This window comes from Eulemur rufifrons, chromosome 12, assembly GCF_041146395.1.
Source record: "Eulemur rufifrons isolate Redbay chromosome 12, OSU_ERuf_1, whole genome shotgun sequence".
Classification (NCBI taxonomy): domain Eukaryota; kingdom Metazoa; phylum Chordata; class Mammalia; order Primates; family Lemuridae; genus Eulemur; species Eulemur rufifrons.
In genome coordinates, this window is record NC_090994.1 from 21169041 (window position 1) to 21194515 (window position 25475).

At 37.3% G+C, this 25475-nt stretch overlaps 1 protein-coding gene across 1 annotated transcript in view; it reads left to right on the top strand.

Moving 5' to 3' along the window:
• Nucleotides 1-25475, top strand: part of KCNU1 (potassium calcium-activated channel subfamily U member 1) — a 124187-nt gene that overhangs the window by 28414 nt on the left and 70298 nt on the right. The window contains 8 exon segments of the mRNA XM_069485045.1: nucleotides 8681-8786; nucleotides 9949-10031; nucleotides 11152-11221; nucleotides 11649-11801; nucleotides 15001-15113; nucleotides 15471-15542; nucleotides 19523-19612; nucleotides 19752-19849. Of these exon segments, the coding sequence (XP_069341146.1) occupies nucleotides 8681-8786; nucleotides 9949-10031; nucleotides 11152-11221; nucleotides 11649-11801; nucleotides 15001-15113; nucleotides 15471-15542; nucleotides 19523-19612; nucleotides 19752-19849 (785 nt within the window).

Below are 25475 nucleotides of genomic sequence, written 5' to 3' on the forward strand. Positions count from 1 at the left end.
TTTTGACCTTTTAATAGTGGCTATTCTGACAGGGGTAAGGTAGTATCTCAGTGTAGTTTTAAATTGCATGTCCCTGATGATTAATGGTGTTGAGCATTTCTTAATATGTTTGTTGGCTATTTGTCTATCTTCCTTTGAAAAACTTCTGTTCATGTCTTTTGCCACTTTCTAATGGGTTTGTTTGTTTGTTTTCTTGTTTATTTGTTTGAGTTCTTTGTAGATTCTGGATATTAGCCCTTTATCAAATGTATAGTTTGGAAATATTTTCTCCCATTCTGTAGGTTGTCTGTTTACTCTGTTGATTATTGCCATTGCTGTGCAGAAGCCTTTTAATTTAATCAAGTCTCATTTATTTATTTTTGCTGTTGCTATGTTTGCATGAACATCTGGAAAGGATAAAAATTACTCTTGTAATATTTATAGAAAATTTAGGAAATAATAATAAACTAAAAGAAAAAGAAAAGCAATATCATGACCAAAGTTCACCTCTGCAGATATTTTAGCATATATCTTGCCAGATGTTTTTCTGTGTAAGTACTAATATTATTTACATGATTCTCTGTTATTTGGCATCTAGGTTACTCTACACTTACTATTATCATACATGGCCTAAATATTGTGCACAAGTTTGGCACACGTTATAATTGCTATTCTAAGTGTTACTTTTCAGAATTAGAAATGTGAAGTTCAAATCAATGCAGAAAGGATTGTTCTTAATGGTGTATTTGTTCCATGCAGTTTACCTTTCTTCTAGCAGAATCCAAGTCAAATATTCTGTCAATACTGGTAAATATGTATTTAATATGAAAAGATTTTTTTAAATAGTTTAAGTATACAAAATGTTTCTTATTGTTTTATTTTATAATTTTCAATTTTAGTTCCTAGTGAGATTGAATAAATTTCTATTTTTGACTGTTTGCTTTTCTTTTTGAAATGCCTCTTCATTTCTTTTATCTTCTTTCACTAGGAGGGTTATCTGTTGCTTTATTGACTTCTAAGCAGTCAATATATTTTGATATTAGCCCTTTTGTGTTACATATTATATACATATTCTTCCTCTTTTAATTTTTAATTTTGTTTTGCCTTTATTTTAATACATAATTATTTGATTTGCATATACTCTAACGCACCAACTTGGTTCTTTTGGCTCCTTGCTTTTCTGACATTCTTAGGCCTTTGTGTTCTAGAATTAAGTGAATATTTTTCTAGAATTTTGTGTTTTCATATTGCAATTTTTAATATTTAAACTCTCTGGGATTTATTTTGGGTGGTGTGTAGAAAACTAAATTCTTTATATTTCTCAAATAATTAATCAGTTATCTAAACACCATTGGCTCAATAAGTCAGCCAGATTCAAAATGACATTTTGGTCTTACACAGGATTGTATGTGGGATCAGCTCAACCTTCATGCACTTTGTAGTTGAGCACTGTGTACTTTCACGCTGTGACATGTCCAATCCATCGTAACTTTGGGCTCTTGTATATGCGATAACCAATAGCACTTTGAACTACTTTTTGATGCTATTGATGGACAGCCAACAGTTCTGTTTTAGGATCATGGCCACGCCTGTCTTTTCAGCAATTTGTGAATAATTTGAATCTTTTTTTAGAAAATAGTAAATTAAAAAAAGTGCTAATACTAGCTAATTATTATAGATACCTTATATATTATAAGAAGCTAATTATTATCCAATTGAGAAAAAGGAAATCTAATAAATTAGATTTATGGAAAGTGACATTTTATCTACTGTTACATTTTTACAAGCTAATGTGGATTCTTGTATGTACTTGTCAAGATAATGAATGAATATTTTTAAATGGTACAAAATGTTGGAAGTATCTATCTAGAATTTTGGCAATTACGCCTATAATCTGATGACTCTAAAGTTTACATCCTTCCCCAGACATTCTCTGTGGCTCCACATTTACACAGCTCATTGCCTGTTGGCTACTTCCACCCTAATGTTACAAAGACCCTTTCACAAAGGCCCTTTGTCTCTCCTGAATTTCTGTAAAGCCCACTTCACTGGTTTGTTCCTTTTTCTCTTTTACTGTACATGCCGCTACTCTCCTGTCTTCTGCCTTTGAATCTGGGCTGGCCTGTGACTGTATTTGATAAATAAAGCACAGAAGATGTGACACTTTGCTACTTCAGGCGTAGCCTTTAGGAAGACAGCCAGTTTCAACTTGGAGCCATGAGGCATCATGCAAAAAGCCAGAGTGCCTTGCTGGGGAGATGGCCCAGCCAGCTCTCAGCCATTAAAGTCACGTAGCCGAAACGACAATCATGTGTGTAAAGCTGTTTTGGACATTCCAGCTCCCAGTCAAGCTCCCAGGTGAAAATACCCATATAGATGGCCCCAGTCAACACAATACAGAACAGAAGAATCACGTGGATGAGACTATCCAACCCACAAAATCATGGAAATAATATTTTATTGTTGTTTTAGGTCAATAAATTCTAGAATGATTTGTTTCATAGAAAGGTGTAGCTGATTAAAAAAAGTGGTACTGGGAGTAGAGTGCTGTCATGCCCAAAGCCAAAATGTGGCCTTTTGCCTGGAACTAGTGGTAGGCAGAGACTGGAATGTTGTTCTGGTAAAGGCCAGAAAAGCAATGAGCAAAGTGCTGTTGGGTACTAGAGGGAGAGCAGCCCACATTCCCATGGCAGAATTTTGTAATGCCGTCACCAACAGCAACACGGAAGATAGAAAATGTACCTACTGAAATTAGGAAGCCAGCTGTGAAAATTTCCCAAAGGCATATTGAGTGTCATTTACTTTAGTCATGTATATATGATAAAGTATTATAAGAAAATTGAGCTAAAGAAGAAATTCTTTAGTTTTCAAGCAGAACTTAGAAGAAATATAGAGGACTCAGAACAGTCTCCCCCTCTGGCCAAAGAATTTCAAAGGGGAAAATGACCTCAGGGGAAAAAACCAAATCCAGGGTGCAACACATGATCTCAAGGTCAAGATCCAATCAAGGATGGAGCTGTGAAACCCTTTTCTAAAAAACTTGGGAAGATTTAATGTGGTAACTCATAGACACTCTCGGTCAGGCAAAGGGGCTTCAAAGAAGTTTAAACACATTCTTTGCAGAAGTCTGACATTCTCAAAGTAAAGAGAATCCGCCTCTAAGAAATCATGGAGATGACTTTTAGGGCATGACATGAATCTCAATAAGATTTATAGAAAATTTTCGAGGCTTTAAACAAAGTTTCACTGGTAACAGTCCTGCTAGCTTGAAGTAAAAGGGACAGAGAAGGTTCCCAATGAGAAGAAATAAATGCTTCTGAGCTCCCAATCTAGCAGAGGCAGGAATCAAACAGAGAAAGGCCCCCCTCGAGTAAGGACATAGAGTTTTTGTTGGGGAAAGGGAAGGATGATAACTCAGAGGGCTGGAGGGTAGCGACAAGAATCAAGAAGAACCATGGATTAGCTTGTGAGAACAGCATGGGGCCATAATCAAAAAACACTTTCTGTCCCCAGCAGTGGGACGCCCTACTGAGATGTGCTTGGATAGATTTCAGAATTGCTGTGGACCAGTGACTTTTCCACACCTCCATTGCCACTCCCACCCCTTTTGATTGAGGGTGTCTATTGCAATTTTTCCATCCCTGTTGGTGCCATTATGGGATGGTGGCTGTCAAGGTGAGGTCTTGAGTTCACAGGTCTTCAGATCAGAACGAGCTATACCTGAGCCCTGTCCAGGTCTAGGCCTGATTCAGATGACAAAACCCAGGAACATAAACTGATGCTTGTAAAGAGATGAGGCCTTGGGAGGAAAACGTGAGAGTATTTTGTACAGAGGAGGGATGTGAATTCTCATGGCCAGGGGGCAGGATGCGGTAGACTGTTTTCTCTTTATACATACAGATGCTCCCAGACTTACCATGCTCTGACTTAGATTTTTCAACTTTACAATGACGGGAAAGCAATATGCATTCAGTATAAACCATACTTCCAGTGCTAATACAACCGTTTAATTTTTCACTTTCAGTATAGTAGCAAATAAATTACATGAGATATTCAATACTTTATCATAAAATAGTCTCTGGGTTAGATGATGTTTCCCAACTGTTGGCTAATGTGAATGTTCTGAGCACATTTGAAATATAGGATAGGCTAAGCTATGATGTTTGGTAGGTTAGGTTATTAAAGACCTTTTTGACTTACCATATTCTCCCCTCATGATGTGTTTAACAAGATGTAACCTCATTGTAAGTCAAGGAGCATCTGTATTCTGCTCCTCCCACCAAAAGTAGAGTCTATTCTCCATTCTGTTGGATATATTCTGGCCTTTTGATTCATCTTAACCAATAAAATATGCACGAGTGACAGTGTGCCAGTTATGACCAGCCCTTAAGAGGCCTAACAGCTTCTGCTTTCAGTTTCTTAGAGCCCTGAAATATATACACACAGGCACGGGCACGCACACATCTCAGCTACTCTGATAGAAAAAAGGCCCATCTAGCTGCCAGCTGTTCCAGATGTTCAGTTGAGGCAGCACACATACAAATAATGCCATCTTGGGTGTTCTAGCCCACTAGAGCTGTCAGCCAAAGGCAGTCATCTGAGTTACTCCAACAAAACCACATCAAGCAGACGTGTCACCCAGCTGAGCCCAGTGAAACGACGGAATGCAAGAAATAATAATTTCTTGTTATTTTACATGTCACAAAGATCTTGTAAGATTTTATGAAAAAATAGATAAATGATGCAGAAATCATCACATTTCTTTCCTTCTTTGCTTGTTTATCACTTGCACAAAACAATATCCAAGATATTGTGCTATAAATGTCACAAAAGTGAAACATTAACTTCAAAAATCAGACAACTTAGTTGCACACAGCAAAAACTACTACGGCTAAATTAGGCAGAAAACATATATAAGTAAATGTTGTACAGCTTTCAAAACCTCCAGAAGATCCGGATAACTGGCCTCAGAGTTACACAACAAGCAGCAATAATAATGTGATGCTTCTTTGCTTGAGTAATTTATATCCTTATCATGCATGAGTGGGCACATAAATGTTGACTTTCTTAGCATTCTTTATCCTGACTGCATATGTCTTATATACTTTGTAAATGTGATTTTTGCACAATAAAATTTAAAAAATGAGAACTTTCTAGAGTTTACAAAACAAGTCAGTTCTCAGATGGGAAAGGTACAATAATGTTGGTCATGATAAATGAAAATCACGTACGCATACACTTACTTGAAACATGAAAATCAAAGCATAGGGTTAAAGAGAGGGATGCGTGTGAATTTTGTCATAACAGAGAAAGGATACCTAATTCGGCAATTGTTAGAGGACAGGGAAGATGAGAATTGGCACCCAGAAGAAGGCACCATTCCAGAGAGTAATACATGAACATAATTTGCACATGAAAAAGCAAAATGCTTACGAAATATTTATCTCTTCTTCCCCTTCCCCACTCCTACTGCTCAGAGATAACTGTCCTTGGCTCTTTCAGATTTAATATTTCTTCTAACCTTAAATCCAAATTTTACTACTTTTTGGATTCCTCAGTTGTAGATAGTATTTGTTAACCACCAAATATCGCAAATGAGCATTGTTCAGCACTCCGCACTACTTCCCTTCCTTCCATTGTTCCAATATAGTTATCTTTGAATTTGCAGTTACAGTAACAATCAGTATTTATACCGTTATGGTTAATAAATATTGTTCCTCAAAGATTCAGGTAGTATATTATGCTAACAGTATATTTCCTCAAAATTATTTTTAATCCTTAATGATTGCCTCATTTTATAATATGTTTATCATATATGATATATTCAATAAATATATAATGCATGGTAACAAATGTTTTCTAATTTCCCCAATGGTAAATAACCCAATAGGAACAAAAGTTAAGTAAGAAATTTCCAAGAGTGCACATGGGTCATTAGAGTAGAGAAAAAATATACTAGATCTTCTATTTTTAAAATGTTAATAACAAAGAAATAATTAAGTAACATATTTAAACCTTTTATTGTCCCCAAACATAACTGAAAAGGAAAATTACATAGAATTAAAATACGCACCATAATACATGATTATAAAGTGTATGCCCATGTAACCACAACTCAAATAAAGAAATACAGTAGTTCTCTTATCTGTGGTTTCCATTTTCACATTTTCAGTTACCCGCAGTCAAACACAGGTGGAAAATTGGTAGGTGTGGTACAAATATGGTATTTTAAAAGACAGAGAGACCACATTCACATAAATTTTATTACAGTATATTGTTATAACTGTTCTATTTTATTATTAGTTGTTGTTGTTAATCTCTTACGGTGCCTAATTTATAAATTAAACTTTATCATAGGAATGCACATATAGGGAAAAGCATCTACTGTGTGTATAGGGTTTGCTAATATCCATGGTTTCAGGCATCTAGTGGGAGTCTTGGAACATACCCTAGGGGCTAAGACTCCAAGTTCAATGCCTGAAGTTCCCTCTATCACCCAGGTAACAAACTGAGAGGGTCAAAGTCCACTTAAAAACTAGTCTATTTAATTTTAGCCTTGCCTTTGCTTGTATTCCTTTGTCACACCAGTTTAGAATTTGAAGGGGTTATCAAATACTTCCTTTTATGTGTCAGAGGAACTGGATGTTTTTATTCCCCTTGCTATGTGAGACCACAAAAATGTTAGCTCAGTTTGGTAACTGCTTCTTCTGAATTACTAAATGGCTCCAGGGAAATGCAATTGGAATTAACCCCTGAGGGTTTTCTTTTTTTTTTCCTTAGATTTTAGCTTGGTAATTCTTCATTGTCTGGTTATATCTTTGAGGATTTCTTAGGAGATGTTTTTTATACTTCATCCAGCTTTTTCATATATCTTGAGTAGGAGATTGGCTGAAGTTACCTAGTCCCAGAGCACCAACGCAGTGGCCTCTCCACGAACTAAGACCCTGTCCTGGGGTGAAGGTTAAGCTTTTATACTTTTCTGTATGCTAGTTTTCACACGACATGTTAGTCTGCACACGACACGCTAGTCTGCACACGACACACTAGTCTGCACACGACACGCTGGTCTGCACACGACACGCTGGTCTGCACACGACACGTTAGTCTGCACACGACACACTAGTCTGCACACAACACACTGGTCTGCACACGACACACTGGTCTGCACTTCATCCCCCTTTAGTTTATTTGTTCTTTTAGAAGTGGCTGATCGCGTTGGCTCCTGATTGGTTGACTCTAAGCTTCGGGCTTTTCGCTGGCACCAGTTGTAGTTAACGTCATTTAGGGGAAGAGGAGGGTCTCCGACGGGGGCGGGGGCTGTTGTTGCATACCTTCTAGTTTTTGGTTACAAGCGACACTGGGAACACACGCCCTGCACAAGCCGTTCCTGCGCTGATCATGTCTTGCGCTTCTTACCTACTTAGTTGTTTGGAGGCCCCTGGACTCTCCAGCCCTTTATCAAGAAGTAACTTGCGGTTTCCTCCCCGGGGCCTCGTTTCCTTTACTCTAGTGAAGCCCGCCATACGCTAAGCACCAAGCCAGCAAGCCATATATACAGAAGCAGAACTAGGCTGTTACCTTCTCACATCCAGGAAGCCTAGCCTATCATGGAGTTACCCTTGCTTTCATACCTGTTTTTCATTCTGATTAACTATATTTATCAAACAACTAAAAGCAAGCACAGTCACAGAAGCGAATAGCATCAGTTAGAATCAAAGAGAGCACACATTTTCCTACTATCAATTCCTGTTCTTCAATATAGGCTAATGATCATGTGTCACACACCAAATGCGAATGTTTTAACGGAAAAGGGGTAGTTACACCCAAAAGGACAGATGATTTCAGAGTATTTCAAAATATTGCTATGGATGGTGGGCCAGATAACAAAAGTGTCTTACAGGCCATTGTAAGGATTTGATTTTAAGGAAGATGATTTTCTCTGAGTCAGTTCTGAATTCTTGGAGTATTTTGAGCAAAAGGATGACATGATCAGATTTTTAGTTTTCTTTTCTGGATGTTGGAAAATTAGAATTGAATTGATCATAATTGTTATGATTTCTTCTTTACTCAAGAGATTTTTAGCAGCCTATATTTTAAAATTTCTAAATATGAAAGTATTTTTTATTTTTCTTTTGATTATTAATTTTAAGTTAATTATATTGTGATTAATGAGTGTAATATGTACAATGGTATTTTTTGCAATGTGTTGAGGGTTTCTTTCCTTGATGGTCAACTAAATTATCATTTTGATAACTATTTTTGTGCTCTTACAAAAATTGTATTCTTTAAATGTTGTTTGCAGAGTTTATAAATATCAAACTTGTATGTTCAAAATCCGTATTTTTTTTCTGCTTGATCTACCAATAATTGAAAGAGATGCGTTAAAATCTCTTCTTATAGTGGCAGATTTAATTTCTCCATCTGGTTTTGTCCATTTTCACTTCATATACTTAGAACCTATTTTTCAAAAAATTATAGTTGCTTTAACATTCTATGTATTTTCAGGAATTTAATTGCTTTTATTATACAGTAAACTTCTTCACCTTTCGTAAATCCCTTTTTTTTAATGGTATTAACTTGATTTGTATGTTTTCACATCACCATGAGGGGTTCTATTAAACGCACTGCATAAGTATAACAATCTCTAGACCCGGAGTCAATCATCTGTTTTATATCTTCGCCACTAAATTCTTTTGTCCAGGGTCCCTCCTTCTTTGGAACTGGAGACCATATTTAAATGCTACTTGGCGTATACGACTTTTATTTGTGGGTCTGCGATGAAGTGGGAGGATCTGAGGCGAGTTGCGGTAAGATCTGGTTCTTTTTCTCCTGTTAGTTTTCCTAAGCTGCAACCATTGAGATGATAGGATGCATTGCTCTTTCAAAACATGTTGTTTGAAATCCTCTAGCTGGGGGGAAAATATGACTTCCTCAACTTTCAAAACTGATCATAAAGGAAGTGTAACAATTGACTTTCAAATCTTTCTTGAAAAACATCAAGTAGACCTCGCTGTTTTCCTATGTTTATATTCAAATGATTGATTTCACTCAAGTCTCTATTTGTCTAGATCAGTTTTATTTTATCAGTCTAAGGGACCTGAAAAAGTTACAGATAGCAAAAGTGCTTTTGATCTTACCACCCAAACAGGATTCTTGCTGGAAGACAGATTTCTAAGAGTCCATCAGCTTTACCCTACTTCTCCTCCTACACATGCTAATATGCCTTCTGATAGGAGCAACATAAAGGAAAATAGCAGAAATTCTATCAAATTTGTCACTAAAAATGATGAGCAGCATCCGACCCTCTAGACAGGTTTGATTTAAGATCAAAGCCAGCTCCCGTCATGTTCTATATCTTACAGATGCAACAAATCAAAAGGTTTCAGTTTAAAGCAAACATCTATAGAGTTAACATAAAGAGTCGAAGCAGAAAATGACAGACCCAGAATAATCTTTCTCTTTCCTGAAACTTGGTACTATAAGAGCCACTTCAACAATTTTCCAGAACTTTGAAATTCACAATCCACAAATATTGAATGACTGCTTACTTTGGCCCAAGTAGATCCCCCCCCCCACCACCACCAATTCCTCCATCTCTTGCTGTCCTAAAAGGCAAATAAATATGTAGGCAGTTGCTTATAAAGGTCTTATTGCTCAGTGCTAGGCATAAAATGATGGTGATGGATAGTAGAAAATGTACAGCCTTGTACTTGACCATTTTAAAGCAATCTTACATCTGCGTCAGAGACTCTGTGCCCTGGTCCCTCAGCATCAGCCCTCACAGCCCTTGCAACATTTCAGAACTATGATCCTGATGTAATGGCCCCCTTATCTACTCCTTCCCAAGTGTGTTCTCTTCCTTGTTGGCAATTTTATGACAAACCCATAAGAAAGCCCCCCCTCCCCCGAAAAGCTAGAGCATTTCTCGTGCAATTAACAAGACGGCTGCTGTTTCCTCTGGAAGAGCAGGTGGAGCACGCAGAGGCATGCCTGATCATAGCCAACCCTCTGTGCAGCGACTCGCACGCCGAGGACACTTCCAACATCATGAGGTAAGAGGCTGGCGTTGTGCTGTGTTTGTTCCAGTGCTCACCTTCTTCTAGTTCTCTTAAAATAAAGCCTAGTGCGTAGGACTAAACAGGAGGGCACGCCATCTAGTACAGCACTAGGTTCATCTTATTCCAAGTTTCTGCCTATTATTTTGCCCCCAGCCCAAGGCTGGTCGCAAAAGGAAGTGAAAATAGAGCATACTGAGGGTGTATGTGCTTCTCCATTTGCTTCCCTGCAGTTTCACATGGAGAATCACTATCTGAAATTAAAAAGCAAGCATACAAATACCTGATGATTATTCAGATAGCACCATTATCACAAAGATACTCTCCTCCTCAAAAAGAAAGGTTAAATTCTTAAAGAAAAGAGCCCTATTAATACACTTTATTTATTGGGGTTTTTCCTCCAGTAATTCTGGAGAAAGATTATGCACGGTTCAGTGTGATGTGCTTGTGACCATTGGTAAGCGTTCTCAAGTTGTCTAGAGTTAGTGTTACCATTTTGAACTGTGAACTATGGATGAGCAGGAACTTGACTTGTGCTAAGGAGATTCAGCTATGATGGTGAAGACAATGGCATCGTGCCTAACCCAGATGGACTTCTGGTCCTCAGAGCAAAATAAGTACACACAGCTGAATGTGATGCTACATGTCCCAAGAAACAGCTGAGAGCTTGCGCCGTGCATAATACAGTAAATATTAGATAGATCTTAGTTTCTTAATTTGTAAAATGAGAAAGTTGTATTAGTCTCTGAGCTACTTTAAGCTATAGACAGCAATTAAGTCTCTATTTTTTCCTGTAATTACTATGTTTGCGTTTAATGGCTAAAGCATTTGAAACTGTTTATTCCCTCCTCAAGAACTAGTCCCACAAGACCAGTTTTCTAATCCCAAGAGATGATCTTTCCATAGATTTAGTTTACTAAGTCACTAAAAGAATAACACTCTTCCGTATATGCTAGTAGACATAACATCTTTAGAACATGACATAACAATAGATTTTATTATATATGTCAAGTCTTTCTACATTTACCTACACATCAATTTAACTCTGAATTGAATTATATTACAGAGCTGTTTGTGTGTGACATGTCACTGATGAGCCTGTTTGTGGTTTATGTAGGGTCCTCTCTATCAAGAGCTATTATCCTAACACCAGAGTCATCATACAGATACTGCAATCCCACAACAAGGTATCGTCATATTCCAGCATATTCAATCTCCTCTTTTAGTCCACAGAGCTAGATGAACCTTATTACTATCTAATGCATCAATAAATGAAAAGTTTTTGCCATCCTTAGGTAAAATTTGGAGTCTCATTGAGATTGTTAATCACTTAAGAATATAAATTGGGGGAAGAATTAGAGACCTAAGCCATTTGACCTGACTTTGCCATTCCAGCCATTTTTGTTTTTTTAAAAAATGGGAGGTGACTCCTAACCACTTTCAAATACTGCATTTGTTCTTATCACGTCCATTGACCCGGGCACCCCTTTTATGCCCAAGAGTAAAGAATAAATAGTTTCAAGTAAATTAAATGAAAGAAAAATATCCATCCAAAAGAGCCTTCTTGAGATATGTTTATTCCTAATTCTTGACCTACTTTCTACCACGAAACAGGTTTACCTGCCAAAGATTCCCACCTGGAACTGGAGTAGTGGAGACAACATTATCTGCTTTGCTGAACTAAAGCTTGGATTTATCGCCCAAGGCTGCCTGGTGCCAGGCTTGTGCACCTTCCTAACGTCTCTATTTGTGGAGCAAAACAGAAAGGTAGCCTTGTAAACTAATGTGGAATCTTGGCTCTCTCACCATATCTCACATATTAGGATCAGAATTAGGAAAAAAAAAAACTGAGAAAAGCAAGAGGGCCTGAAGAAATGGAATTTAACTTCTGTGTGAGCTGGGAAGGAATTGAGAGATCTAGATGAAGTCTCAGGTCCTGCATTTATCTTATTCTTGCCTAAGAGCATTTATCTCGAAAACAGAAACCATGACTCCAATTCCTACCTGTAGTTCATGATGTTAGGAATGTAAACATATTCATAAAGGTAGAAGGATTCTTTCTGAGTTATTGAAAAGTAGAAATATGAATAAAGGTTACATTATTAATGAAGTCACATATTTAAATATAAATTAAATACAAAATAATAATTGACATAATAATAATTTGTATCAATCAAATAGAAACAATGATATAAATAATAATTAAAATCTAATCTTCCAGGTTATTTTAGGGAAGTTCCATGCAGGACTAAAAACAGTGACCAGTAGGTACTAGTAAGTATTGAGTACCTATTGTGTTGTATTTTTTTCCCCCCAATAATATCAGCAGGTGGTATCCCAGCAATGGGTTGGTGAAGCTAACTAAACTCGATCATATAGTATGTTAGTGAGCAGCAGAGCTAGAATTGTTGGGTCCCCAGTTTTGCCACTATATCCTATGCTCCCAGTGTTGAGTATCTGCTCCAAATCTCCCATATTAGGTTTTCCAATGCCTTTGTCTGAGACAAAATAAGAGGCTAAAAGGGATAATTGGGATAAATTTCTACAGTACAAAATGTGGTCTTCCAAATATCATTCCCATGAAATGCCCCAAGAAAGGTGTTCTAACCCGTAGCCGGGCCTGGCATTCCTTGTCTAAAGCCCTTCCAGAGAGGGACCTTCATCTCCATTGAGTTCTAAGTCCACGTTCACCTCTTCATAAACTGGACTTCCTTTCTGGCCTCTCCTTGCACTTTATTTCTTCTGATCGACACAAATGTTTGCATCTTTTCCTGTTCCATCTCTGATGCAATTAAAGAAAAGCAAAAGAGGTGAAAAATGCTCTCTGGTCAGCAAAATGGAAGCTGGGCCAAACAGAATTGTTCTGTAATTCCATCTGTGAGTGCAAGGAGATACAACATAGAGGTGAAGAGAACTGCCAGCAGGCAGTAGGAAATGAACCTTGGTGCTGTGTCAGGGACGTGCTTTTACCTTCATCTAGTGCACGGCCTAGGGAAAGGCCTGTAAGGAAATTGTCTCCGCCTGTATCGAATGCTTAGAAAGCGGCAGAGAACTTTGATATCTGTTGTGATGACTGTGACTTTAATCTTCATGGCTGGAGAAAATGAATGGAACGAGAACTCTATATGAAGACTTTGCCTCCTACATGGAAATATCCAAGGTAGAGCTATAAAATCATTCCTACTATAGTTTTATTAAATTTAGAGCTGTAACCACTTCACTGAGGATGGTCAACTGACATTATTGCCACAAGATGGTTTTTGGAATATAGAAATTGAGAGATATCCATGTTCTCCTTAATCTTTGTTTTGTTTTGTTTTTAATGAAGTTAGAAACCTACTTTCAGAAACCCTAAGCTGAACAGCACTGGGGCAAGATTTGCTAACCCTATGCTCTGCTCTGCTGTTTTAGGTTCTGTAACAAACTGTTGACTTCATTTTAATGGCCAACTCTCCTGAGCTGTATGTCTGGTTTTTCTTGTATTAGACACTTACCTTCCCTGACTCGCAGTTTCCCCATCTGTAAAATGAGAGTTGTTCATCTCATAACCTGATTTTTCCAAGCGTTAATGTTTGTGAAACATCCGAGTACTCAGATTAAAAGGCCTTGAACCAATGCCATGGGTTTTAATTATATTGATTACATTGTGCAAAATCGTAGCTTGAAAAGCATTTCTGGTTGTTTCTAGGTTCATAGCACTGCCTTAAGCTTAACTTTAGCTCGAATCCAACTGGCTTGTGTGAGCTTCCAGATTCTTCCACCCAATGTCCACTTTGTCCTCCTGTTTTCCTTTCTGATCTTTTAAACCCTATCTCAGGAAGTCTTCTTCATCTCCATGGTTATCACTTTTTATCCTCTTCCAAAAAATTGAAACATTTGGACTAGAAGTACTAAGCTAATTTCTTTAGTAATTGAGAGGTAAATGCAGGTGTGAACTGCCCCATGAGGGAAGCCCTCACTGTGAGAGGAATTTAAGCAGGTGGAAAGAGGCAAGAGATTCAGCTGAATCTTGTTGGTGGGGGTGGACACTGATTTGCCTGAAATGGGTGGTGCTTTTTAGCAGGGCAGAGTTGTTTGTTTGTGTGTGTGTTTGTTTTTGTTTTGCTTTTCCCAAAATACATGACGACTGTCTGAGAATTTCTGAATCAGTCATATCCCTGCCCAGCAGCAGTGCTCTAGAAGCTTTAGAAACTCCATGCTTGCCTCTGAGATTCTGGGCTTTAAGGAGCCCGCCCTGCTGTCGCAGAGCAGGGTGGTGGCGATTGTCACGGCAGCAGGTGGGGCAGGACGAGAGGAGGACCTTACACAAATGTCAGCAGTGAGTTCCCAACGGTCTCCCTCTTGGGCTGAATTTAGCCTTTTAAAAAGACATCCTCTCCTTTCACATCTCACATTTCCCTAGAAACCTGCTGTCACCCTGGATTGCTACATTGTCACTTCCGTGGATCAGGATGGCTCTGCAAGTTCTTTGACCCTATGAAGGGTGCTGACACTTGGAGGAAGCCATGGATATTTTTTTTCTTTGAAGTATGTGGTTAGTAGAAAACTAAAATGTTTTAAAACCCATCTTGAACGGCGCTATCCAGAGAGAGACAACTTAGATTCCACATTATTCCTCCCATATTATGTTTGCTGTCTCAAAAACCAGTCCACTTTGATGAAATTGGGAGTGGACAAGAGAGAAGAATCCTGATTTCCAGTAAGAAAACTTGGAATGCCATCTGGGATGAAACTAAGTCATGATGTGTTCACCTCATCCTCAACGCTTTGGCGAAAATAGCTGAAAAAATGTTAGAATTTTAGTTCTTTAACATTCTTCTGTTATGCACTCCTTTTTTTTTTTTTTTTTTTTTTTAATCTAAATGCAATGGAGACTAGTTTGCCGGTTAGTGTAATTCACAATGTGGATTATAACATCCTATATCCCATGTCATTGGACTTCATGTGGCATAACTGTGTATTCCAGATTTCCCCGAAGCAGCCCTGGAAAAGACATTTCTTGAATGGCATGAAGAACAAAATTTTCACTCAACGTCTCTCGGATGACTTTGCTGGACTGAGTTTCCCTGAAGTTGCCCGGTAAGTTCAACAGAATCCTTTCCTCGTTCTTCAAGTAACAGTGTTCATCCAGGGCTCACTGCAGTCCAGGCTCCGTTACAAATGCGGAAAATATAAGAATGAATAACTCGGAGTCCCTGCAACTTAGGAGTTTGCAGTCTGTGGGGTACAATTTCATCTCTGTCCCAGTGGGCACCCTGGTTATCAGTCACTTCCGGTGGATTCACTTCTAAGTGAAACTTCCACATGTGGGAGTTCTTGCCTCTGCTAGGATGCTGGTTGTCTCCCAGGCACAGGGTGTGAAGTGTCAGTCATAGTCTTGCCGACTAGCACCCTGCCCTTCCTCCTTTCCTTACAACGCCTTGTCTTCCTTTCCAGGGTCTGCTTTGTGAAGATGAAAATCATGCTGATAGCCATCGAACACAAGTCCCTCTTTCAGGGTGGTTACTGGTACGAATGAGGCTTCCTATCTCTTCAGTTTTGTTTTGTTTTTAATTTCAGAATATTACAGTGGTCAAATGTATTGGTTATGTAAATTGCTTTTGCACCATCTGAGTGAAAGTTATAAGTGTGCCCATCCCCCAGAAAGTGTGCATTTACCGGTTAGGTGTGAATTTACCCATCCTTTCCTCCTCCCTCCCACCTGCTTGATTTCCAATGAATTATTTCCACATGTGCATATAAGTGTTGATCAATTGGTTCCAATTTAATGGAATTAATGAGTAAGTGCATGTGGTGTTTGTTTTTCCATTCTTGTGATACTTAGAAGAATCGTCTCCAATTCCAGCCAGATTAATACAAGTGGTGCTAGGTTTTTTTCTTTATTAGAATCTTTGAGATTAAGTCTTTTTCCAGAGATACAGCCATAACTAAGCTTTTTGCCACTGGTTGCGAGCCAGCCTCTGCACAGCCAGGCTCCTGCCACTGTCGTGCACTCAGTGCTGTCTCTAATGACGGGGGACACAATGCCCACCCTAGTGTGACCCCGCCCCAGTTCTCTCTCGGGAGCAGAGGAGAGAAGAAATGATCACCTTCTCAGATCTTTTCCTCTTAATGGTATTATCAGATCTTGTAAGTCTTGACCATGAAACAATACTATGAAATAGAATGATTTGGAAAAAAATGTTCCCACGAACTCTAGCCTTAAAAAGTAAGCTGCCAAATGTGGGAGATAGGAATTTGACTGGCCCACTGGACCAAGTCTGCCGTGGATGGGATAGGTAAAGGAAAAGGTAACATCACCAGAACACTAGCATTTCCTGAGAACCCGTAAGTGGATAATATGAGAAGTAAGAGAAGTCATCGTGTAATACAAAAGAAAATCCAAGACAAACAGAATGTACCAAAACATAAATGGGAGAAAAGTGGAAAAAAGAATCAGTGATTATACGGATAAAGTATGCTGAAAAATAAGAAAAAGTGGGTGCTTAAATGGGATGGGGGGCAAGAAAGTCTATTATGTTGCCTCATGTGTGCTTTTTAGTAGAAAATTAACTCTCACTACTTTGGAATCAACAGACTAGATCTTGAACCTAACTATGATTTGCTTGCCCTATGGCCTTGAAGAAGAGTTCATTTGTAGAATGAGGAAGTCAAGTGAATGCATTTCTAAGACCCCTTCCAGCTCTACAATTGGCATTACCAGGAATCCTATAATTATAGGGAGACACTAAAAATTTAATAATTTTAAATTATGTCAGATGGACTATGAATGAATGACTTTATGATTTTATATGAAAGGTTAGAAAGAATAAAAGATCTGAGTTGAGAGAATGTAGAAGGTATCTTGGGTAGAAAAAAAAAAACAGTGAGATACTGTGAAAAGCACATCTGTAAGGAAAGAATAACAGATAGTATTGCCTGGCTGGCTAAGTTCTATCTAACAATCTTGCCATGCTCAAGAAAATCTCCAAATCTAAACCTCTGAATGTAACATCTGCAAAACTGGACTCTCTACTGGACGCGAGTCAGAGTATAAAGGTAGTCTTAGAATCATAAGCCAGGCAGTTTGGGTTTCAGGCTGGCCCAATATTTGCTTGGGTTTTAGTAACAATTTTGGACTTCCACAACCTGGGCTATACGTCAGAATTATTTGCAAAATTTTAAAGATATGTGGATTCCAAAACCCCATTTCCGACTTGGCAAAAGCAAAATCTCCAATGGGGGGAAGGGGCTGGGAATTTTTTCTTAAGTCTTCATGATATAGTCAGTTTATTCACTGTCACTTGGAAAGTACAACCTCATGCTCTTAAGATCCTTTCCAACTCTAATATCATTTTCTGTAAACTTTATTAAGATGACTGTTAGAACATCACAGACCAGAAACACGAATATTTATCAAGCAACTAATTTCACGTAGATTCAAAAGGTCCTAGTATAGCTTACCAGTACACATCTACTGCCAATGAAAGAGAAACCCGCTCCAACACAGATTTTACTTTGGCTTCTCACTGAAAAGTCAGCTGAATCAATGGGATTAAATCCCAATTTAGCAAAAACATTGATCATAGCAATCTCTGACATGATTGCTACTTCACGACCAACACTGCTGTTGGTACTTTGTGTACATTAACTCTTGAACCCTCACAACAATGCTGTGAGATGGGTACAATTATTAGTCCCATTTTACTGGGTGTTATTAGTCCCATTTCACAGAGGAGCAAAAGTGAGGCCCAGAAAAGTTAAATAATTTTCCCGACCTCACAGCTCCCAAGTGGCACAGCCAGGGTCTGAACTCAGACAGTCTTGATCTGGGGGCTGCGCTTCTGATCACCATACTGGGCTAAACCTACCACAGCCACTATGGGTATAAGGAAGATTGGACATATTGATGGCTGGGCTTTTGGCAAGTATATTTAAATTCTGGGGAAAATCTATCTTTTCTCACCTTTTGTTTCTTCTTCTAATTGATGCACTTGAATAGACTCTAAGACTTGCAAAAGCCCTGGATAATCACGAGGGGATTTGTCTTAGGGAATAATTTGAAAGGGAGCCAGATCTGACCTTAGTCAGATAATGCAGTGAGTTTGTTCCAGTGACAAATATTCTCTGATAGAGCAATGGGCCGTGATTCATGAACAGAGAGAGGATAAAGCAAGCATGTCAGTTTGGGAAAAGCCTTAAAAGAAGTTCATCTTTTCTCTCAAATAAAATCAGAAATATGTATTATTGAGACAGTGTCTTTTCATACCTAGATACTTAACATGGGTTCAGAGGACTGTACTCCCTTTAAAAAACAAAAGGACACAACTAAGCATATATCTGCTAGTTAGTGAACATCAACCAATAGTATTAATATTTAGGGGACCACAAATCCATGTTCTTTTCCTGTCCAAGTTAAAACCAATTATTCCACTCATTAATATAAGTCAGTAAATACTCAGAAAATATCATCCATCGTCTTCAGCAGTAATCTATCTGAACACAGATATTTAGTCTTGTTCCACTCCTGGCATAGAGCTGAAGAGCTTTTGTTGTGCAAACACGTTTATTTTTTGTAAGGATTCTCTAACACTTGCAAGTTAACTCTGGAGTATCCTACCAACAGAATAAGCTGTGCCAAAATTAAGGCTTGACCTCATTTCTATATGAATGTAAAAGGAAGAATGATTTTTAAAGGAAGAAAGGAGTACTTTCACCATGCACAAAAGAAGTGAAGGGAGTTATCGAGTTACAAGACCTCATCACAGTGGGGGTCTGAAATAAAAAAAATAAAAGTGGGAGATCCTGACAAAACGGGAAATGTGGGTGACTTAGAGACAGCAGAGTACTGTATCAAGGGGTGTCATGATAGAAATTTATAAGACAGCATTTTCAAACACATAAACCATAAGCAAGTAGAGAATCCAAATGTTCAAGTCATGTTAAAAATAAAAATAATTCACATGGTTTCTGTTCCCAAAAATCTTGCAACCAAAGTAGACAAAAATGAAGTGCAAAGAAATGTACAACTTCAAAAATTGCATATGGAAATAAAGGAGACTTTTTAATTCAGCTGGTTAATTAGAATGTAATTTAATTTTAAATATTAATAGTAGGTGGCCTAAACATGAACACCACTAGTATGACCACGAGCCTGGCAACTGTGTGGTCTTGGTCTGTTTGTCATCTGATAGCTTAAATTAGCTTTCTGAGCTAGTTGGAGCATCTCAGATTCAAGACACAATCCAGGGAGGAACTTCCCCTCGGCTTGGCTGTATGTGCTGTTCAGCAATCAAGTTGTTACTTGGCTCTTCTCAGCATAATTAGCGGCAATCAAAGGATTAAATATAGTCCAATTCACATTTTCCACTGTGTTTGGCAATAAAAGAAGACTGAATCCTATTAACTCGGCAACTTAGAGAATCTATTGGTAATGACAGGATGAAGCACCAAATATTGCCACCAAAATCAAAGAGAAAAATTACTATACTTTTATTTTCTTTTTCCAGTGGTCTGATCCTAAATCCACCTGTACAAGTTAGGCTGCGTAAGAACTCATTAGGGTTCTTTATTGCCGAATCTTCAGCGGAAGTCAAAAGGTAATTTTTAAAAAATTACTTTATGGGGAGAAATCACTAAAGCACATAGAACTTCGTGGGAGGAAGACTTGAGTCAGCACCATGACTCCGTGGTATTAAGCCTCACATAAGTCATTCTGGATTTGCTTTCGTTGTCCAGAGCCGCCTTTTACTGTTTCATCTGTCACAGCGATGTGTGTAATCCTGAGCTAATTACAAGATGTAGCTGCAGAATCAAGAGCCGACAGTACATCACAGGTAATTTGCACTTTAAGTCTGGCTGTCCTTACTTAGCCCAGCTTCCAAATCCGGCCAAGGAAAGACAAGAGAGTTCTCTCTCTTAGAAGACAATACCAGTTTGAACTTGGCCAAGAAGGGGCAGACATTTCCCCATTGGACATATAAGACTTGAGAATCAGTCTTGTAGCTCTGGAAGAAAACTTACTAGTGATCCAGTTATTGATTCCCTTACAAGCCAGGCAAATGAGTTCCAAAAGAGATTCAGTCATGTTGTCCAAAGTCACATAGCCAGTTAGTGGCATCACCACACTCAATCCCAAGCATGCTGACTTCCAGCCATTGCCTTCTCCCTATTGCACGCTTGTTTTCTAAACTTCACCCTGTATCTGCCTGCTTGGCTGGCCATAAGAACACCACCTCATGACCGTTCCTTGGGGACTCTGTTTCCCTGATAGATGGTAGGGAGCTTAAAGTTTACTCATCCGACACAGTGATGAAAGGATGTAATTTCTCTATTCTCTCTAACTGAACTCAATGGTTTACCAACAATACTTTTGACTTAACAGCAGGAAAATAAAAATTAATCTCCTGCATTCATGGTAAACCAGAAAGACCATTCTGGTTTTAAAACTTAGTCTCTTCCAGGTGCACTCAGATTCTTTGGGTAACACCCTAGTGTTTCTCAGAATATAAACTTAGTTGGCCCGAAATGTGAATTTCCTATCCAGACTATTGTAATCTCTGAGAGTCTTATTCTCTCCTTCTCTCCAGAATGCTATTTAAATTCAGGAGTAACTTGCACAGCACCATGATTATTCTTGTAGGGCACAGCAAATTCTCACTGATTCCTCCTGAGACTCCTCATTCCCTTTGGTCTGCAATTGTCACCTTCTGTGACCTCTGCATCAACAACCAAGAAATGCATTCCTCAGGGCTTTGCATCATGTTCTACTATTTGTGCCTGAAATCCATTGCCCTAGCCTTGAGGTCTGCAAAACCCTTTTCAGTACTACTATGCCCTTCATTCCTTATGTTATATTTTTGCCTTTTATTTTTAGTTCACACAAAATAATTATTCATATTTATAGGATCCAGAGTGATATTTTGATATGTGCATACAATGTGTAATGATCAAATCACAGTGATAGCATATCCATCACCTCAAACTCTTATCACTTCTTTATGTTGTGAACATTCAAAATCCTCTTTTCTAGTTTTTTGAAAATATACAATAAATTATAGTCAACCTTGTGGAACATCAGAACTCACTCCTCCCATCTAGCTATAATTTTGTATCTATTAACCCACCGCTCACCATCCTCCCCTCCCTCCTACCCTCCCCGTCTACTAAAAACCACAACTTGACTCTCTGCTTCCATGAGCTCAATTTTTTTTAGCTCCCATATATGAGTGAGAACATGTGGTATTTATCTTTCTGTGCCTGACTTATTTTGCTTAACATTGTGTCCTCCAGGCTCATCCACGTTGCTGCATATGACAGGATTTCTTTCTTTATAATAGTCAAATAGTATTCCATTGTGTATATACCATGTTTTATTTATCTATCCATCCAGTCATAGACACTTGGGTTGATTCCACAACTTGGCTATTGTGAATAGTGCTGCAATAAACATGAGAGTATAGCTATCTCTTTAATATATTGCTTTCCTTTCTTTTAGATACATACCCAGTAGTGGAATTGCTGAATCATATTATAGTGGTTCTATTTTTAGTATCTTAAGGAACCTCCGTACTATTTTCCATAGTGGCTGTGCTAGTTTACATTCCCACCAACAGTATGAGAATTCTCTTGCCAGCATTTGTTATTGTTTTGTCTTTTGATTATAGGCATTCTAATTTGGGTGTAGTGATATCTCATTGTGGTTTTAATTTGCTTATTCCTGATGATTAGTGATGTTGAACATTTTTTCGTACACCTGTTAGCCATTTGTATGTCTTCTTTTGAAAAATATCTATTCAGATATTTTTCCTATTTTCTTATCATTCATACACACACACACACATACATATTGCTGTTGAGTTGAGTTCCTTGTATATTTTGAATATTAGTCCCTTGTTGGATGAATAATTTGCAAATACTTTCTCCCATTCTATAGGTTGTCTCTTTATTCTGTTGGTTATTTCTTTTGCTGTGTGGAAGCTTTTTCATTTAACATAGACCCGTTTGTCTATTTTTGTTTCTGTTGCCTGTGCTTTTGAAGTCTTAGCCATAAAATCTTTGCCTAGATTATGGCTAAGACTTCTAGTAATTTTATAGTTTGGGATCTTACATTTAAGTCTTTAATCCATTTTGAGTTGATTTTTGTATAGGGTGAGAGATGGGGGTCTAGTTCCAATCTTCTGCATATAGATATCCAGTTTTCCCAGCACCATTTATTGAAGAGTATGTCCTTTCCCCAGTGTGTGTTCTTGGCATGTTTGTGGACCTTATGTCATTTTGATACCTCTGCCCTTTGGGATTTTTCAGTCTCCCCATGTGCACATATATGTCAGAATGTGGGGACTGGGTGAATTTTCTCTGAGGATTTTTTCCTGCTTAAACATGTCTCCTCCTCTGTAGTCATCTTGCATTGTTACTAGGCACTCCTCCGAGAACACTCCACCATGGATCCATACGAAAAAGGAAGCACCTCTCCCATTTTCTCTCCTTGCACATTACAAAACTATTGCATTTTCCTTATCTAGTCACTCCTCATCAACCTGAAGCTCTACATGTGTGTATGGGAGGGTGGGGGACTGGCTCCTCTCTCAGAGATCCAGGCTCTGTTATTTTTATAACAGCTTTATTGAGATATAATTCAAGTGCCATAAAATGAATACCATATCCATTTAAAGTGTACAACTCAGTAGGTTTTAATGTGTTACCAAAGTTGTGTGGTCATCTACAATCAATTTTAGAACATTAGAACATTTTTCTCACCTCAAAAATAAATCTTTTCCCAATAACAGTCATTCCTCATTCTCCCTTACCCACACCCCTGGAAACCACTCATCTACTTTCTGCCTCTATATATTTGCTTATTATGGTCATTTCATAAAAAGGAAATCATACAGTATATGGTTTTTTATGTCTGGCACTTTTCATTCAGCCATGCTTAGCATGTATCAATACCTCATTTATTTTTATGTCTGGATAATATTTCATTGTATGGATATACTTCATTTTGTTATCCATTCATCTGTTGATGTAAATTTGAGCTATTTCCACCTTTTGAATATTGTGTGTAATGCTGCTATGAACATTGGTGCAAAAATGCCTGTTCAAGTTTCTGCTTTCAATTTTTTTTGTGTGTCTGTGGGTACACAGAAGTAGAATCACTAAATCAAATGTTAATTCTATGTTTAATTTTTTGAGAAACCACCATACTGTTTTCTGGCAGCTACAGCATTTTACATTCCCACTAGACATGCGGAAGGGTCCCAATTTCTCTACATTCTTACCAACATTTGTTATTTTTCATATTTTTAAATAGTAACCATAGTAATCTGTTGTAAAGTGGTATCTCACTGTGGTTTTCATTTGAATTTCCCTAATGGATAGTGATATTGAGCACTTTTTTGGTGAAGATCTTATTAACCATTTTTATATCTTCTTTAAAGAAATGTCTGTTAAGATTCTATTTTTTAAATTCAGTTATTGTCTTTCTATTATTGAATTGTATAAGACATTTATATATTCTAAATACGTATCCCTTTTCAGATATAAGATTGGCAAATATTTTCTCCAATTCTGTGGTTTGTCTTTTAATTTTCTTTGTATGCTTTAAAGCACAAAAAAATTAATTTTGATGAAATCCAGTGAAATATTTTTCCTTTTGTCACATGTGATTTTGTGTAATATCTAAGGAGGTTTTGACCAACCTAAGATTATGAAGATTTGCTCCAATATTTTCTTCTAAGAACTTGGCATTTTTGGTTCTTAACATTTAGATGTATGATCAATTTTGAGTTCTTTTGTGTATGGTGTAAGGAAGGGATCCAACTTCACTCTTTTCATTGCAGATATCCTGTTGTCCCAGAACCATTTATTCCAAAGACTATTCTTTTGCCATTGAACTTCTCTTGGCACCCTTGTCAAAAAAAAAAAAAAAAAGATTATAAATATCTGAGTTTATTTCTGTAATCTCAATTGTATTATCTAAATCTATATGTCTAGCCTTATGCCAGTAACATACTGGCTTGATTATAGTTTTGTAATAAGTTTTGACATTGGAAAATATGAGTCCTCCAACTTTGTTATTCTTTTTCAAGACTATTTTTTATTATTCTGGGTTCCTACATGTCCATATGAGTATTAAGATTGGCATGTCAATTTCTGCAAGAAAGCTTGGGATTTTAACTGTGATAGTTTTGAATCTGTAGGTCAATTTTGGAAATACTGCTATCTTAAGTATATTGAGTCTTCTGATCTATGAACATATGATGTATTTACATCTATTTAGGTCTTTAATTTCTTTCAACAATGTTTTATGGTTTTCACATCACAGGTTTTACAATACTTTGTTAAATTGATTACTAAGTGTTTTATTTTTTAATGATATCATGAAATTATTTTCTCAGTTTTATTTTCAGATGGTTCGTTGTTAGTGTGTAGAAATACAATTGATTTTTGTATATTGACCTTGTTCCTGCATCCTTGCTAAATGTGTTCATTCTAGTTGTTTTTTTGATTGCCTTCTATTTTATCTCTTGCCTAATTGCCCAGGCAGAACCTTCAGTACAATGTTGAATGGAAGTGGTGAGAGCTTACATCCTTACTTTGTTCCTGACCTTGGAAAAGTGTTCAATCTTTCATCATTAGGTGTGATATTAACTGTGAATTTTTCACAGATGCCCTTTATCTGGTTGTGGAAAGCCTGTCCATTCCTAAATTGCTGATATTTTTTTTCCCTTGAAGGGTTTTTATTTTTGTAAATTTTTTTCCTTATTGAGATAATAGTGTGTTTTTTGTCTTTTATTCTATTGGTATGATGTATTACATTAATTGGTTTTCATATTCTAAACAAACCTTGTGTTCCTGAGATAAATCCTACTTGGTCATAGTATAAAATCTTTTTTAAACATGGTTGGGTTTGATTTGCTAGCATTTTTGTTGAGGAATTTTTTTGCATCTATATTCAATAGAGATGATGATCCCTAGTTTCCTTTTCTTGTGATTTCTTTGCTTTTGCCACTGGGGTAAAACTGGCCCCATAGAATGAATTAGAAAGAGTTCCCTCCTACTTTTTGGAAGAGTTTGTGAAGGGTTAGCGTTTATTCTTTTTTAAATATCTGGTAGATTTTTACCTGTGAAGCAATCTGGGCCTAACTTTACTTCTTTGATTATTAATCAACCTTTTTACTTGTCACAGGTTATTAAGATTTTGTATTTTTTCTTGAGAGAGTTTTGATAGTTTGGTCTTTCTAGGAATTTGTTCATTTACTTTACATTATCAAATGTGTGGATTTATATACATGTACTCATATGTACTTATTGTATACTTATATATACTATATACACATTTTATACATGCATGTATGTACATATTGTATATAAAAAAGTGTTACCTTATATTCATTTTAATTTTTTTCAAGTAAGTAATAAAAATCCCTCTTTCATTTCTGATTTTAGTAACATGAGTGT